The 17309-nt window shown below is 39.1% G+C and overlaps 1 protein-coding gene across 1 annotated transcript in view; it reads right to left on the bottom strand.

The window, feature by feature from the left end:
* CNTNAP2 (contactin associated protein 2) overlaps positions 1 to 17309 on the bottom strand; it is a 1034004-nt gene that overhangs the window by 472222 nt on the left and 544473 nt on the right. The window contains exon 8 of the mRNA XM_054160987.1: positions 10428 to 10692. Within this exon, the coding sequence (XP_054016962.1) occupies positions 10428 to 10692 (265 nt within the window). The remainder of the gene's footprint in view (positions 1 to 10427; positions 10693 to 17309) is intronic.

Here is a 17309-nt window from a genome sequence, read left to right as displayed (position 1 = left end):
GTCATCAAGCCCAACCATTATCTACTATACCAAGGCTGGTGCTAAATCATGTCCCTAAGTACCACATCTCTGGATTTTAAACACCTACAGGGATGGGGATTCAATCTCCATGGGGAGCCTGTTCCAGTCTTTGAGAACCTTTCAGTCAAGAAGTTTCCTCTAATATCCAACCTAAACCTCTCCTGGTGCATCTTGAGGCCATTTCCTCTCATCACTTTCATTTCATCTCATCACTTGTCACTAGAGAAAAGAGACCAGCTCCCACCTTGCTCTAACCTCCATGTTTCTTGGAAAAGACACAGGGGAAGTCATGCTTTTAAAAATGCTTTTCTTGAAGTAAATATTTTACAAAGAAAATGCATACAGTTTTGAGTATTTCTCCTCAGTGAAACCATCCCATAAAACCCTGCTTGCCATTAGAGTACATTTTATACTTGCTGCTTCCCAGCAAGTGTACTGAGATTTTTTATTTTTTTGGCCTTATCAAATACATAAAGTTAATGAGCAAGCTTTTTAAAGACAATACCGTGTGCCGTTCAGCTCACACAATCCTAAGGACTTGGGTTGCTCTGTTTCACCCCAGTGCCCATGTGCTGCTGCTTCAGCAGCATTTGCAAATGAAAAGAAGCAATGTGCTAAAATGCCTGAAGGGACTCACCATCATTTTCAAGACCAAAGTAAAGACAGAGCTAGCAACATACTACCAGAAAATGGGGTTTTGTTATGTTATTTTTTTTTTTGCCTGAGTTTATTTTTGTAGCTACAAATAACCACTTCTTTGAACTAAGCTGAAGAAAACCAGACAATGCAGACTGTACATGATGTCATTTCAAGGAAGCACTTTGATGGAAATTGCTTTTAGTTCTGTCAATGTCACTAGAAAATGCCCAAATGCCAAAATACACATCACAGTTGTGCATGACTGTAATAACCAAAAATCCAATAAGGGCCAAGCTGACTTACAAGAGCTGTATTGCTTGTGTTAAAAAAGGAATTCATCCTTTGGGCTCGATGCCGTTCTGTGTCATTGATGCAAACCTGGAGGTCAGCAGAAGCACAATGCATTTACAATGACAAGGCTGAAAACAGAATCTTTCCTCTAGCACTTGAGTTTTATGCAGCATAAAATATGTATGGATGCCTGACAACTTTGCCTTTCATTATATACAAAAGTGACTCTCTCTTCTCTCTAAAATAACACTGTCAAACTAAGAGGGACTGCCAGAAAACTGTCACAGATAATAATCTATTTGCCTAGGTTCCTGAATAGCAATGAAGAAAGAAGATATTGTCTGTTCCTAGCACATAAATTAAAGGTCCATGCCTGTTATTAGGTCATGTTTCGCCCCCCTGTGCCCCCCAAAAACTCATCATGTTTGATATTACAACTATTTTAAATTATTTTTCTGTAAGTAACTGGCCAGAGGTATTGTGGGACACCTACCCAAGAATCACTGATAAATAAGATTCCGAGTTCAAAACAGCAGAAATCCTTGCAAACTCAAATGAGTTTCAAGGACATTTGCACTAAAAAGAGTATTCCTGATTTTAGTCCAAACGCAAAAGCTGCCCACTTTAAAGGTAAAGAAAATTTCCTTGCATTTGGAGAAGATGAAAAGGTGAAAAGATTGCATTGGCAGTTTTAATTTACATAGCTGATATCTTCATCCCACAGTAGCTCTGCACGGCATTATATGGCCCACTGCTAGAGATTCTGTGCTCTTTCTGAAACTCTATTATGTAATACACTGAACGAATAGAGAGTCAAGACCTTTCATCTCCCAGTCTATCCCTAAACATGGGTTTTTTTAAGTGAAAAGAAAATAAATGTACCATTGTTCTAAGTGGAAACTAGGTCTCCAGCAGTTTTCATTCTCTCCTCTCTCCTCCTTTCTGTTATTTTTAAAAAATCCATAACCAGAAAGTTTTCCCACTCACCATAGCCCCTTCCTGAAACTATGAGCAAAGAGTAAAAGTGCTAGCAGGCCACTTTTCTAAACCTGAGTGCATTCCCTTTGCTTCTACATCTCTAAAATACCTCCTAGTCTTCACCCTCTTTGCTGCAGTTTCTTGTTTCTCAAACCACACGGTGTCTCTGCTGTCTGTGTAACCAGTATGAAGGAATTACCAGTGTCCTCCTGCCCAGTTTGCCCAACACAGCTCACGTTTGCTGTCCCCATAGCTGGTTCCTACAGCAATCCATTTGTATCCACACTATACAGTGTGCGGAGTCATCTCTGGATCAGTGCTCATTCTTCGGGGCTTCATCTCAACCCACAAGTTCACACTAAGACACGCAACACAAACCCATTCCCTGCCAGTCGTGAGATTTTCTTTAGGTAATTATGGCTACCCCTACTTGTCATAATAGTTTGGCTCTCCTCCTGATCCCACATGTCTTTCAGTCTGAGACAGATTGGTAATGTTACGGTTTTAAAAATGAATGATGAATAACGAGAAGGTTACCTCATAGCCTGTGCTATTTGCACTTTTTAAGCAATGACAACCAGAATATGTCTCTGGGCCAGTCTAAGCATTGAACTGTTCCTTGATCTTGATGATGATGATAGAAAAACTACTGAATTCATGCAAAGAGTGACTCAGCCTGTTCTCAAAGGGGACAGTCTGAGCAGCAGCACCTTGAGATGAAACCTGGGGTGATCTGGGAGCGTAGACTCAGCTGCTGTCTGCCCTGGGTCTCCTGAACCCATTCTAATGCTTTTACTATTTACCAGAGGCTGATGTTCTGTGAACTTCGTGCATGACATTGGTGACAAACCAGCTGAATAACCTCTGTGACTGATATTTGTCTGTAGGTACAATAGATCTGCACACACACAGGTGCAGTGGCTGTAACTTATACTACCAAATAAAAATTGAGTGCTTTCTTTTTACCATCTCCTACTCCCTTTATTCATAGCCATTACAAAATATCCTACCTGCCAGACTAAATAGGCAGGAGAAGCATAATCCACTAGAGCTGATTATTCATATGCTGGATTATCATGAGATGATCTTAGACAGTTATTTGTCTCTAAAATAGAATTCAAAACTATATTTCCTACATTTTCTTACTAGTTGACAGTTGAAATTAAATCTGCTGCAAGGTGAACTAAAGAGCTAGCATAGCATGAAGTCAAATCATTTTTTAACTAATACTAACATCTGTAGAAAAGTGTAGAGGAACCATCTCATCCTGTCATTAACAGGAAAATGGGCTTTTACATATGTCCTGGTTTGAGGCCAGGCAGATCCTCTCTTGCCCCTGAGAGGGGCAAAAGAATGACACTCCCACAAATGGATTGCAGAAGTGATGGGAAGTTTAAATGGAAAAGCAATTACTGTTTTACAGAAAGCTACAAGCACAGTGACAAAAGAAACCCAAAGCATACAGAGTCCCCTTGCAGCACACCCAAAAGCCTCCCAACACTTCCCTTCTTCCCACTTGACAGTATACCCAAAACCCCCAGGGCTCTTTCTGAAAGAGCTGACTGATGTTACTGTGAGGTTACTGTCATGTTGCCATCAATGACTAACCACATTCAGCTCAGGTCTGTAAGTCACAGAATTGCTTTGGTTGGAAAAGTCTTTTAAGACCATTGAGTTCAACTATTTTCTGGTGCTAAACCAAGCCTCTCAGTAACAGTTCTCTGCCTCTTTGAAACACCTCCAGGGATGGGGATTCAACCATCTACCTGGGGAGCCTGTTCCAGTCTTTGAGAACCCTTTCAGTGAAGAAGTTTCTTCTAATACATGAACTAAACCCACTCTGAGCATTTCCTCTTATCCTATCACTTGTTACTAGGGAGAAGAGACCAACATCCATCTCATTCCCATCAGGGAGCTGCGGGGAGTGTGAAGGTGTGCCCTCAGCCTTCTTTTCTCAAGGCTGAATAATCCCGGTTCCCTCAGCTGTTCCTCACAAGACCTGTGCCCCGGACCCTTCACCAGCTGCATTGTGCTTCTCTGGACCAGCTCCAGCAACCCAACATTCTTCTTGCAGAGAGAGACCCAAAACTGAACCCAGTACTCAGGATGTGACCTCACTGGTGCTGACTACAGGGGGACAATCATTCCCCTGGTCATGCTGGTCACAATATTGCTGATCCAGGCCAGGATGCTGTTGGCCTTCTTGGCCACCTGAGCAGACAGCTGGCTCACGTTCAATCTGCTGGAAATGGACTTCTCAAAGAGCCAGCTTTACAGAAGGGGTCACAGAAATGGCAAACTAACAAACTGAGCAAAAGAACATATTATTTCTGATATACAGTCTTTCAGAAATTAGAAAACATTCCCTTCACATCCCTTTACATTATCTGAATACTGAACTGTGTCCTGGGGATACTGCTGTCAGGATGTGCATAAGCAGGACAAATAACTGCAGCTCCCGTCTCTATTGTATCCTTCTGTTCATTTCTTTATTACTAATCTGAAAGGAAATAGTAATGGAAAAAACTCATCCACCTCAATCAGCACATGTAATTCCTGAAAGACTTCAAAACACAAACAAAATAAGGTTTTGTTATGTCCTTTCCTGCATTACTTTCGTACTGACCCAAGAGGTAATGTGAGTTTTAACAAAGGATCCTTGTCCTGCTAAACCAGTCCTTAGAGAGATGCCTCTTCACACCATTTCGTATTTTAGAAAGAATACGCAGAGAGAGGACCCACTTAAGTAAAAAAACCTATGTTCTTCAGATAACTGCATGATACTGAGCACCTCTAGAGCATTCAGTGCTAAGGCGCTTATCCTTCATCCATCAAAATCAAAGGCCAAATGTTCAATGACTTGACTAGAACCCAACTGTCAATAACTGATGTGGAAGGAGTAAGCAAAGGCAACATGGAAAGTAACTAAAATTGATTCCAATCTGTCAAAATTATTGAATTAAAAGGGTAAATTTCCAACTGGTTCTGGTTTTACTCACATAATTTAGATTTCTTCTAGCAGAAAGTTAAAATTACTGTTGAACTATTGACTACTGCACCTATTTCCTGAATGAAATTCAGTGCAACTGCTTTAGAAAGTCATCTCTTAGTGCCAAAATAAAGAATGGCATGCAAAGGTCCCTTCTAACTCTGTTCCACAGCCCAGAGGAAATAAGGTCAAAACAAGTAAATGTATACATTTAAGATGCCTGTCAAGGAGAAGTCTTTCCTGATTCTCAGGTTCCTCTGTGCTTGCAAGGTACCACTGTAACCACCAAAGAGTTACATTACTCTGAGAACTGTCTGAAAATGGTACATACCAGATATATTTTAGAATGCATAGCTTGTGCTTGGTAGGTAACTCTCCAGTGAAAAATCAGTGACTGATGAAGCAGAATTCACAAAAACCTGAACTACACTCATCAGTTTTCATAGAAGAAAAACTCTGCAATCAAGAACTTGTTCCTGCCTTGACTGGTTTGAGATGCAAAAGCAGACTAGAAGAACATGTAGAAGAAAAAAGTAACACTAGAAGCATGTCTGTTTCTCAGCTCTGTGGAATTCAAACCCACAAATAACTATGCCTGCTGCTACATTCACTGTCTAAAGTTATTTGCCAAAAACAAGTACACAGAAGCAGAGACAAAACTGGCTATCTGGAAAGAAAATAATTCTCAAATACTTAAGAGTCTCCCAGTGCTAAGTCATCATGCTGTCTTGTGGACAGAACTTGTGTCTCTCATCTCGATCACTCTGACAAGTGCCTCACGGGTATCTGCCTCCACTTAATAACATTTGGTGTATAATCTCGTATCAGTAATATGGAAAAGACCTGATGGGAAATGTTATCTCCCCACCACAAGTGCACTTCTGCTCTGTGTATACACGTTCTCTGTTTAAACCTTCATTTAGCAACAGAGGCAAAAATACTTCCTCATTCTCACAGAAAACTCTCCTGGGAGTTGCCACTGAGAGAGTACCACTTTAGATCTGTCAGACGGAGACATTTTATTACCTGAAGGATGTTATCTTAACCCAAGATCTAAAATATAAATGAACTGCAGTGCAGATGATGCAAGATCTAGCAGAAAGACAGAAGGATGGAAAGTTTCCCAGAGAGATACCATGGGGACAAGTCTGATTTATTTAATACAGATAAATATGACAAAAAGATACTCATATACCAAGTTTTAATAAGTTTGTGGTTGACAGGAGGAACTGAAGACAGCCTTGAGCAGTACCTAATATATGATACAAGATATTAATCAGGAGAATTGGAAGAGGTGAAAAGGTACTCCAAGCAGATGAATTACATTTAATGGCAGAAGGTTTTAGACACAAAACTTCTTTGTTAAGATATTATGAGCCAAAGAAGATGAGGTCTTTTCTCAGCAACTTTTCATTTGTATTGTGGGATAAAATCCGTGAGATCTTCAAAGAGCCTGTAATACTTAGGTTGAGCAGAGTCTGTTTAGATATGAAAGGTCAGAACTGTCTATGAAAAAACAAATGGGAAAATAAACAGAGGATAAAGCAAGAGCTTATTTTAGAATATACCATCATGAAAAGTTTGCCTTTTAATGAAAGGCAAAGAAGTTCTCTTCTATACTGAAACAAGTAAACAGAGGATAAAGCAAGAGCTTATTTTAGAATATACCATCATGAAAAGTTTGCCTTTTAATGAAAGGCAGAGAAGTTCTCTTCTATACTGAAACAAGTAAACAGAGGATAAAGCAAGAGCTTATTTTAGAATATACCATCATGAAAAATTTGCCTTTTAATGAAAGGCAGAGAAGTTCTCTTCTATACTGAAACAGGGATTCAGGGTTTGCTGTTAAAAACATTGGAAAGCCATTAGGTGATTCTTCAGGAGAGTTATTTTGAATGTTACTACTGTTTCTTTAAGCAAATAAACACTCTTCATAGTTGTTAATAAGTGTCGACAATCCCCTGTACTGAAAGCTTCAAAAATGTTTTTGTTATGAAGGGATTTGGGTTAAGTTGCTGAGGCAGGTAGATATAACCAGGTAGACAGAACTAAGAGGAAGAAAAGGAGGCAAAGGGGACATGGGTTGTGGCTTAACCCTGAACTGAAAAGCATTTGCATGTGGATTTGGGAAACGTTTCCTAACAATTTTTTTGACAAAGAGAAGGGTGGGAGCGTGACATTTTCCAGTTGTTGAATTCTTCGGTGCTCAAGAAAGGAGATATTAGCTTGGATTTATTTATAAGCTTTAACAACTTCATCAACAATTTACTATCCTCACCACAAGATGACAAGTTTTGGAGAGGTTCTTCAAGCAAATAGATAGCATATGCTAAAACTAAATTACCTTTGAGACTGTAGCTGCTTTTTGCCTTTTTTTTAAAGAAAGTAAGGATGCTGCTTTCTTCCATCTTCTCGGCCTAGCATTGCTTCCATCAATTCCTTATGTAAACCCAGTAATTTCCAGGAAGTTTGTTTGCATATCATGATGCCAAAAGTAGGATTTATTCCAAAACTATATGGAACAGTAAAGATAATTCTTGTGGCCACTTTCTGAGATGCTCTCCTATTATTAATCCTAATGCTGAGACACACAATTGTGAAGATATTACTCACGGTTTACACTGCAGAGAAAAAGTCAATAGGATGTTTAGCTCCTGATTTATACACAAGATTTAAGTATTTCACCTGTGTAATTCTGCACAGTCAGTAGCTTATTTCTTCTAATTAAACCTTTATATCAGTTCCCAGTGGGCTTGATTTTTCTCTTACTAACAGCAAGTTTATTAATATAGCTCTCATCAGTCAAATGGTGGTAGTGGCTGATTAAGATTAACAAAAGAAAACACCAAATCGAGGCCACTGACTTCATGTTACAGCTTTGCTGGTCTGTCCAGAGCTAAACAGCACTTACTGAACACTGAAACAGAATGCTGGGCAGGGCAGGGAAGGAAATTGTTACTGTTCAGAGACCTGTGTTGAAGGACCAACAGGAAAGATAAAAAAACTCTGCACAGTAAGCAAAATCAGGCAGTAAGCATAACCACAAGGACTAATAATCTTTGTCACTACAGACTGAAAGCTAAACTGCAGAGTATGGTGAAATATTCTGTTACACTCAAAATGGTGTTATGGGCAGTAAAGTTTACACTTTATTGACTCTGCTGTTCAGTTGAACTCCACTCATGCTAGGTTAGAGCTCCCCAAGTCAGCGCATGCAGCTTTAAGGTGTTTAAGGAAGATGGTAACACTGAAAAACAGAGAAATCAGAACTCTGTTCCACACCAGAGGAATGATCTCTTTCACGTACACATCAGCATACAGCTGCGGATATAGAAGGAGGCAGAGTACAGGAAAGAGCTAAAAAGATGATCAGGGGACTAGAACATCTCTCATATGAGTAAAGACTGGAAGAATTGGGTCTTTTTAGTCTGGGAAAGAGAAGACTGAGGGGGGATCTCATAAATGCTTATAAATATTTAAAGAGTGGGTGTCAGGAGGAGGGGGCCAGTCTTGTCAGTGCTGTCCACTGTCAGGACAAGAGGTAATGGACACAAACTTGAATATAAGAAGTTGCATCCAAATATGGGGAGGAACTTTTTTAATTTAAGGGTGACAGAGCACTGAAACAGTCTGCCCAGAATGGTGGCGGACTCTCCATCTCTGGAGGCACTTAAAACCCACCTGGCCATGTCCTGTGTGTTATGTTGGCAAGGACTTTGGACTTGATGATATGATCTCCAGAGGTCCCTTCCAAGCCCCACCATTCTGTGACTCTCTCCTGTAATCCCTGCCAGTCAGTTAAATTGCTATTTCTAGAGTCAGAGTTGGACTATGCCCCAGAATGAACTGCTGATGTACCCTTTGTTAACACAGAAAGCTGACATTAAAAGCTCCTAATGAAGGTAAGTTAGAAAATTATGAGAGGTGTATAGGATAAGGACTAAAAGACTTTAGCTTCCTCCAGGGAAAACAGGCTATTACAGGTGGCAGGCATAAACTATGCCTGCAGAATAAGCAGATTAGCATAAGCAAAGCTACGAAACACAAAAGGTGTCTGCATCTAGGCTCTGAGTTAGCCCAGTGCTTTGTGATAAGCAGTACGTGCCCACTGACAGAAGGCCAACTCTTCAGACCCTGCACATGCAGTTACATAGAAGGCTGCACACTCAACTACAGAACATTCTGCTTTACCAGTTGCTAAAGATTGTAGAATCATGGTTTGGGTTGCAAGGGACCTTAGAGATCATCTAGTTCCAAGCCCCCTGCCGTGGGCAGGGACATCTTCCACTAGACCAGTTTGCTCAAGGTTCAACCTGACCTTGAACACTTCCAAGCAGGGGGCCCCCAGAACTTCCCTGGGCAACCTGTTTCAGTATCTCACCACCCTCACTGTAAAGAATTTCTTCTTAAATACTCATTGAAAAAGTGTGCATCTTCTATCTATCTAGAGGACCACAACAGTCAGAAATCTTCCTGCCAAAGGCAGACTCCTTAGACTCCTATGTAAGCCCAGAAGGTTTATATGCTGACATCTGCACACTCCCTGCACAAGAAAAGAATGAGAAGGTTGCTGTGACGTACATTTGCCATACAACAGCAGCATTTCTTCTCCAGCCTGCCTTGGCAGAAGCCTTGTTTTTTGTCTTCTTACATTCTGTAGTGGTTTCAGCCTTAACTGGAGTTTAAGAGTTCAGATGGTAGCAAAGAAACTGAGAAATCCTCCCCCCACCCCCTCAAAGAGACTGGAGGTAAATCTATCAAAAAATAATCTGGAGTCAGTTTGGAAGTAGAAGAAGTAAATTTTTTAACAAAATATATGTATAGCAATAACAGGGAGGATTTACAAGGGTAAGGAATAAGGATGAATAGGAAAATATACAAAACCAAATTTAGATGGCCAGCTTGTTTCAGTCCTGGAGAACCCTTGCAGTCAAGACGTTTCTTCTAATATCCAACCTAAACCTCCCCTGGCGCAACTTGAAGCCATTTCCTCTCTTTTCTTATCACTTGTTACTAGGGAGAAACAACCATTAAAAGACCATGCAGTGAAAATCAAAGATTGTATTTTCACTATGGTACAAAGAAACTGCTAAGTCTCCCAGAAACTCAAACTATAGTACGTAGATATTGAGTTTTATGGAGATTAAGGGCATCTCCTGCCTAATTATTAGCCTGCTCTATTTTGAAACTAAATATTTTCACAGAGAAGAGCGCAGGATGTAAGAAATACAAAAGGAAGCCATTCTGCCTCACAGAGAAGGGGAGATATTTTTTTCTGGCTTTTGTGCCAGAAGAACATTCATGTCTTCCTTTTTAATCTAAAAACTGTTTCAATATTCTTTTACCGCTTCCTCAAAGAACTACACGACAAAGACTTAATACAGTTGCAATTTAGATTTTATATTTTGTAAAATAATGATTTTAACTTTTAGATCTATGTTGCTTTTAAACACCACCAGCAAAAATTGTATCAATTATATATTAAAAAAACCAAACAACAAACACTTACCTGATGAGATGTCTATTCGGTTCTTCTTCACTTGGGTGACATTAATATGGACACCAACTTTGCCCTCATTGATGTCAATCTCAACATTCCCCAGGTCATCTGCAAAGTTACTGAAGACAAGAAGTCCATTTGGGTTCCAAGTTCGGAAAAGGAAACTGACCGAGAACAGATCCTGGCTTGGACGACCAGGAACTTCAAGGTAACTGGTGGCATTGAAAAAGACAGGCACTGTATGTGGCTCCACACAAGAAAAACTTAGATTTCCCTGAGTAAAAGACACAAAAAAGGCAAAAATGTAAGCAAAATGGTAAGATTCCACTAAATTCATAGCTACTTCTAGAAAAGCATTCTGGATTTCATTCAATCTAGAGGCTACTGTGATCAATTCAACTTGCACATCAAAATGTGCTATTAATTTTTACATCTCTGTTACTGTTATAATACCAAGGTTCCTGTTTTGTCTAGCAGTAGTCCCATTATATTTTCCACTTTACATGCACACAACAAAAAGCAATCTTTGCTTTGAAAGGTTATAGTCCAAGATAAAGCTAAGATGAAAACATTAATATTCCCTGTTCCAAGATGAAAAAAATGAATAATGGAAAAACTTGGGCTTGTTTGTCATCACCAAAGGAGGCTATAACAGAGCAGCAGTTTGTGACCCAGTAAAAATGAAATGCAGCTTTCAAAATGCTTTTCTATCAATATGTCCACCGATGTAATACCTGTTTGTGAAAGAAGGATGTATAATGCCTCATGAAAAGCTAGCCACTCCATTATGTTTTCTACTGGATAATACTAGAAAAGTTAATACTTCATTTCATGAAGCAAAAAGGATTTAGGAGGAGCTGATCATATAATTGTTTAGGCTGGAAGGGACCTTAAAGATCATCTAGTTCCTAACCCTCTGTCATGGGCAGGGACCAGGTTGCTCAAGGCCCTATCATGAAGGTTTCATCAAGGCTTTGAACACTTCCAGGCTTGGAGTCTCCACAACTTCTCTGGGAAACATGTTCCAGTCTCTCACCACCTTCATGGGGAAAAGTTTCTTCCTAACAGCTAATCTAAATAGAGGTTCTTTTAGTTTGAAACTATGAGTAATGCCTAATAGTATAGTCAACCATTTTCTCTGTAAAAGGGGGGGCAGTTTTCACACTGTAGAATTTCACTCTTGTGACAGTTTTAGGCTATGCCTTTAAAAGTTAACGACAGATTTTTGAGCAGAAGAGTGAAGTAGTATAAACAATTCACAGTTGGGTGTAAAAAGGAAAACAAAAGATTATTCTAAACAAATCTCATTGGCCAGATGTCAGATGTACCTCTAGCAATATCTCACATTCCACTTCAATCCTTTCTTCCTTCACTGGCTGCTGCTTTCTGCTCTGCTTGGCTGGGAAGATCTTTGTTAATGCTAGTGGGCCATAGATTCCATTTGCTTTCTCAACTGAGTGAGCTGAGCTTTTGTTAATGCTAGTGGGCCAAACTACCACAATTCTTTAGGAAATGGGGAAAACATTCAGTGAGCTTTGGGCATTTGCAAAGCTTTAAAATGTATCTGTAAACAAGAGTAGAATTAAGGACATGAATTGTTCAATCTGGGTGAAGACAGCAGTTCCTTTGATATTTATTTGTTGGTGGTATTGTGGTTTTTTTTTAATAGTAATTGACCAACATTTTCAGAGATAGCTAAATGGTTACAGACGAGGTTAACTTAAGCACTGTTCCCTATAGGAGATAGTCATTACCTTTATCACATATTTTTAAACCCCATATTACTGATTTGTTGTTATGAGCTTTTAATTCACACTTTTTTTTTAAATTCATAGTGCATAAATGCATCTGGCTGTTAATCTTGAGAGAAGTCAGAGAACTTGGGAAGCAAGACAGGAATTTTGTGTCTGAAACAAGGTGTGAGAAAAGTATTGAGGAAATTTTTTAAAAGTAATTATTCTCAACTGAAGATGGGCTGGATTACACTGATAAGGAAGCAAAATTTAGCACATTTACGAGTGTTCAAAGTTACCATTTTAAAAGGAATAACATATCAGGAAACACTTTATCTGTGCCATAGCAAGATACTATCTACATGACAGCTTCAGTTTCTTGTACAGTTATTCCGTGTCAAAGCTAAATGAAGAAAACAAAAAAAATAGAGTTTCTTGAACTCTTGGATTTCTACATTACTCTGCCCAGAAGTTGTCAGAAGTTGCACTGTCACACAGCCTACTTGTAGAAGGCAGTCAGACTAACAGCAGCTGGACTATCAGTTTGTCACTCTTTCTCATCAGTTAAAAAAAGAGAGTCATGTTTCCAACAATCATAGAATCGTGGAATCATTTTGGTTAGAAAAGTCCTTTAAGATCATTGAGTCCAGCCATTACCTAACTCTGCCAATTGCAGAGCTAAACCATGTCCCTCAGTACTGCATCTCAACCTCTTTCAAACACCTCCAGGAACAGGGATTCAAACATCTCCCTGGAAAGCCTGCTCAGTCTCTGAGAACCCTTTCAGCTGAAAAGTTTATTCTAATGCCCAACCTGAATGTACCCTGGTGCAATTTGGGGCCATTTCCTCTCCTCCTATCACCTGATACTAGGGAGAAGAGACAAAACCCCACCTTGCTATAACCTCCATTCAGGTAACTGTAGAGAGGGAGGTCTCCTGTAATCTGGAATTCCCTTAATCTGGAACTACATAAGAGATTTATTTACTCTGATCTCCTAACAGATTTCTTTCTGTCTTTCTGATAACATCTCAGAGTTAAAAACTCTGAGGTAACAAAACATATCCTAAAGATTTAGGAAAATACTTAGATACAACAACTACAGGGAGCTTTTAAATTACACTGAATGAGATTACTTGGAAAGCAGAATCAAGGGAAAGGGTCCTTTTTTGCTGCTAAATTGTTTGGCTATGCTGTTTTTTCTTAGTTTAAATGTTCCTATCATATCATGGAATGCTTTGGATTGGAAGGGACCTGAAATATCAACTAGTTCCCATGGAGAGACATCTACAGTTTTTAAGTTTCAGACAACAAAGCATTAAATGAAAGAAATTAATTTGAATAGTTTTAGTCTGGGAATCTGCAACAGTGCTACAGAACACTTTTGGTTAAACCACACATTTCACGTGTAGCAAAAATCCTCAAGAGTGGCTGAACTACCCTTTGTAATCCTCTTTAACATTCTCAGTGTAATGCTCACCCTATGGATTAGCAATAACTTCTCTTGCATAGTTAAGGCCATCTTGGCAGACACAGAGGACAACAGCACTTTGTAAGAGCAGGCATCTCACAGTTCAGTCTTACATGTCAATGAAGTGGTGCCCAGAAGCATTTTGTTAGACATTTCTAAGAGTTTCTCTTGCTGCCTTGTTACTGTGAGAAGCCACCAATTTCCTCAGAGCAAGAAGGCTTTCACATCCCATTGCCACTCCACTGTCCTCCTGATTCTCTGGATACTCACACATTGAACACCTAACAGTGGTAACAGCACTGAAGGGATTTCCTTTTTCACATCAGTGAATGCATTAACCATAAACAGCCTAACTACATAAAAGGCTTCTTGAAAAACTAATATATAATTCTAATTTCTCTGCTAGTTAGTGGTTTCCCTACTGAGCTATTCAGATTACTCAGAATTGGATTATCTAGTTACTCTAGGTCTGTAATTCACAAAACATCTCCTCATTTAAATGAAGCCCATCTGATGTAGACTGCTCACCAGGCCTAGGTCAAGAGGTGAAACTAATCTGCAGCTTGTATCTATAATACCATCCCTGATTTTCAAAGATAAAGAGATCCTTTACTGTTGATTGAGTGTGACTTGCTGAATGGTTCTAGGGGCAGTGACATCTGGAAGTCAAACACACTATGCTTTTCTACTGAAATGGTTGGTCTCATCAGGGAATTTTCCCTAGTACAATAGAAGGAAAATGGTGAAAACACCTTAATTTTGGTAGCTGGAGCTTTGAATCGTGATCTTTAATCTGTGCTGCAAATTAGCTTCATGTTTACTTCTAATAAATCAGTTTTGCCTATCTACATTCAGATATGATCCCTTGTGGAAATACTGCTGGGTCTTAAATCCTTTCCCAATTAACAGAGCTGAGTACATAGCTCCCAAAAGGGAGGTAATGAGTGTATTAAGTCTACAATACCTGTTAGATCAGGATGGATTATACAGTGCAGGCAATGTACTATATGCTAATGTTTATCATGTTTTCTCACTATTTTTCTCAAAATAGCTCATTATTTATCCTTGAGCTTACAACAGAGTTCACTTAATACAAGTAATTTAAAACAAAACACTCATCTAGAGTTTATATATGAATGCATTCAATAATACATGGCATAGGGGCTGCAGGCTTGCATGCAGTATAGACCTAGAGGATGTAAGGATGGAGAGCAGCAAACATGACTCTCCTCAGTATTCTTCAGTTGCAGGCTTTAAAATTGCAAACACTATTTTGTGGAAAATAAATCCCATTAGTATTCATACTGCCTGCCCTTAATATACCTCTGGGTAGGGAAATTTGTTAAAATAATTAAATTCTAAACTCAAAATTTCTCTAGACTGTTTCTTTTTAGCTGCATAGTATGGTCTCTTCTAGTGGTACAATGTTTAAAATCTTTTTGTTATGGAAAGTGAAGGAAGGAAGACCTACAAAGCCTGATTATGTTAGCAGGGAACAAACAAATAAAAGGGCTGGAAAATTGTTTGCACCCATGTTCCCCATTTCTATCTTAGCATCTATTGCACTAGTCAGTAGCTGTCAACTCTTGCTTGCAGCTTGGTTCACGAAAAGCAGACACTTAACATTCTCTGTCTCAACTGTCCTTTGTTCCCCAGCTCTCCCTTCTGGACATCTTTATCATTTGCCTTATTTCTATGCAAAGAAAAAAAAAAAGGCTGCTCTAACAAGAACAACAATAACTGCTCAAAGCCATCTGACCCACTTGGAGTCACCATCCCTAGGTGTTCAAGAGGGGATTGGACGTGGCACTTGGTGCCATGGTTTAGTCATGAGATCTGTGGTGACAGGTTGGACTTGATGATCTTTGAGGTCTCTTCCAACCTTGGTGACTCTGTGATTCTTGCCAAACAACTGTTGCCATCTTATGTCTCAAAGGACTGTCAAACTTTTCTTCCCCTTTATTCTTAGCCACTAAATCTAAAAGAAATACATTATTAAAGTCAGTGTTGGACAGTTAAAATACTTTTTTCTTTACATCCTTACTCTTCAATAAATGGAAAAGATGCTTGGTGGTGTTTTTTTTACTCATAATACCTATGTATATGAGATCCAATAACTCAAGATTAGCATCTTCTTACTGGTTTTGGTTCTTTGGGCCTTCCTCATTCCTCCTAACTTCTCAGCTTTTCACTGAGTGACTTCAGAAATTCAACTATCTGCATCTGAGAATATGTTTTTTTCTTCTGTCTCACACATCTTTAATGCCCATCTTTACTCCATGTTCCTCACCACTGACTCTTCTCACCACCATGATGACTAATTTGCTTGTATTCCACTTCATTCAATTTTGACTCTCTTGCCTCTGCAGATAATACACCATTTAGGGCTAGGTATGTCTGTTGTTACAGGTTTACACAGGATCTCCTGCAATGAAGCTTTGATCCCTGTTGGATCGCTTCAGTACCATCAACAAATGAGAAGAAATGCCTAGGACAATGGGAAAGAGCTTCAGGTTGTACCAGGAGAGATTTAGGCTGGTTATTAGCAGAAATTTCTTGACTGAAAGGGTTCTCAAAGACTAAAACAGGTTTCCCAGGGAGGTAGTTGAATTCTCATCCCTGGAGATGTTTCAAAGATGCACAGATGTGATGCTGAGAGACATAGTTTAGCCCCAGACTTGTAGAGTTAGAGAATGGTTGGACTGGATGATCTTAAAGCTCTTTTCCAGCTGAAATGATTCTATGATTGTATAATTAACAACAGTATTCCAAATCAAGTCTATTCTTGATGGCAAATCACACAAACTACAACAAAACCCCTTTTGTAACAGAGATCCATGTTGATTTAGAGAAAAACAGTTTTTGTTTTTGAAGAGCTGAATTAATTTGAATGATTCTACTGCAAACAAAGGTCACTTTTGTTTTTATAGCCATTCTCAGGACAGGTTAATCAAGAGACCCATCATATCAAACTTTCATGTCATAGCTTCTTGATGTAGCACGAACACTGCCAAAGCTTCTGCCATGGATTTTATTTTTATATTACAGGTAACAGAATTTTAAGAACAAACAAACAAAGAAATAAAAAAGCTGAGATGTGATTTTACAGAGACTTCACAGACCTGCCAGCTATGCCACACTTTTGAAAGGACAGTTTGCGCTCCAGAAATCTTATGTACCACTGCTGCACAGAAAGGCTTTAAGAATGTGTCCTACCAACTTGCAGTGGACTTGACCACGCATAAATGGAAAGATTGCCCCTGTACAAAGATCCTTTCCTAACTCAGGCATCAATCTTTGATTGATGGTTACAGTATAAGCTCAAAATGTACTGCAGGCAAGAAATCACAGGCAATTTGGGAAAAGAAAAAGTCAAAGATTCAGGAGTTCATGCGACTGGGTCAAAAAAAAAACCCCAACATTCTGAAAGTGGAGTCTTGCTCCACAGTTCATATTTCATTCTCTTTGTCTTTTCTAATCCTGAAAAAAAAACAATCATGTGTAGAAAAGGTTATAAATCTCAGGCTATATTATCGAGTTTGTATAGGCAAATGTCCCACAGTCAAAATTATCCTTCATACTGCGATGACCATATCATCACACTGCAGATTTTCAGTATTACTATCCAAGGAGCAACCAAATGGTAATCAATCCTTTACACTTCGTAGAATCACAGAATAACCTACTT

This window comes from Dryobates pubescens, chromosome 4 (genome assembly GCF_014839835.1).
Source record: "Dryobates pubescens isolate bDryPub1 chromosome 4, bDryPub1.pri, whole genome shotgun sequence".
Lineage (NCBI taxonomy): Eukaryota > Metazoa > Chordata > Aves > Piciformes > Picidae > Dryobates > Dryobates pubescens.
The sequence above is the reverse complement of the archived record's forward strand: the minus strand, read 5'-3'. Positions and strand labels throughout refer to the sequence as shown.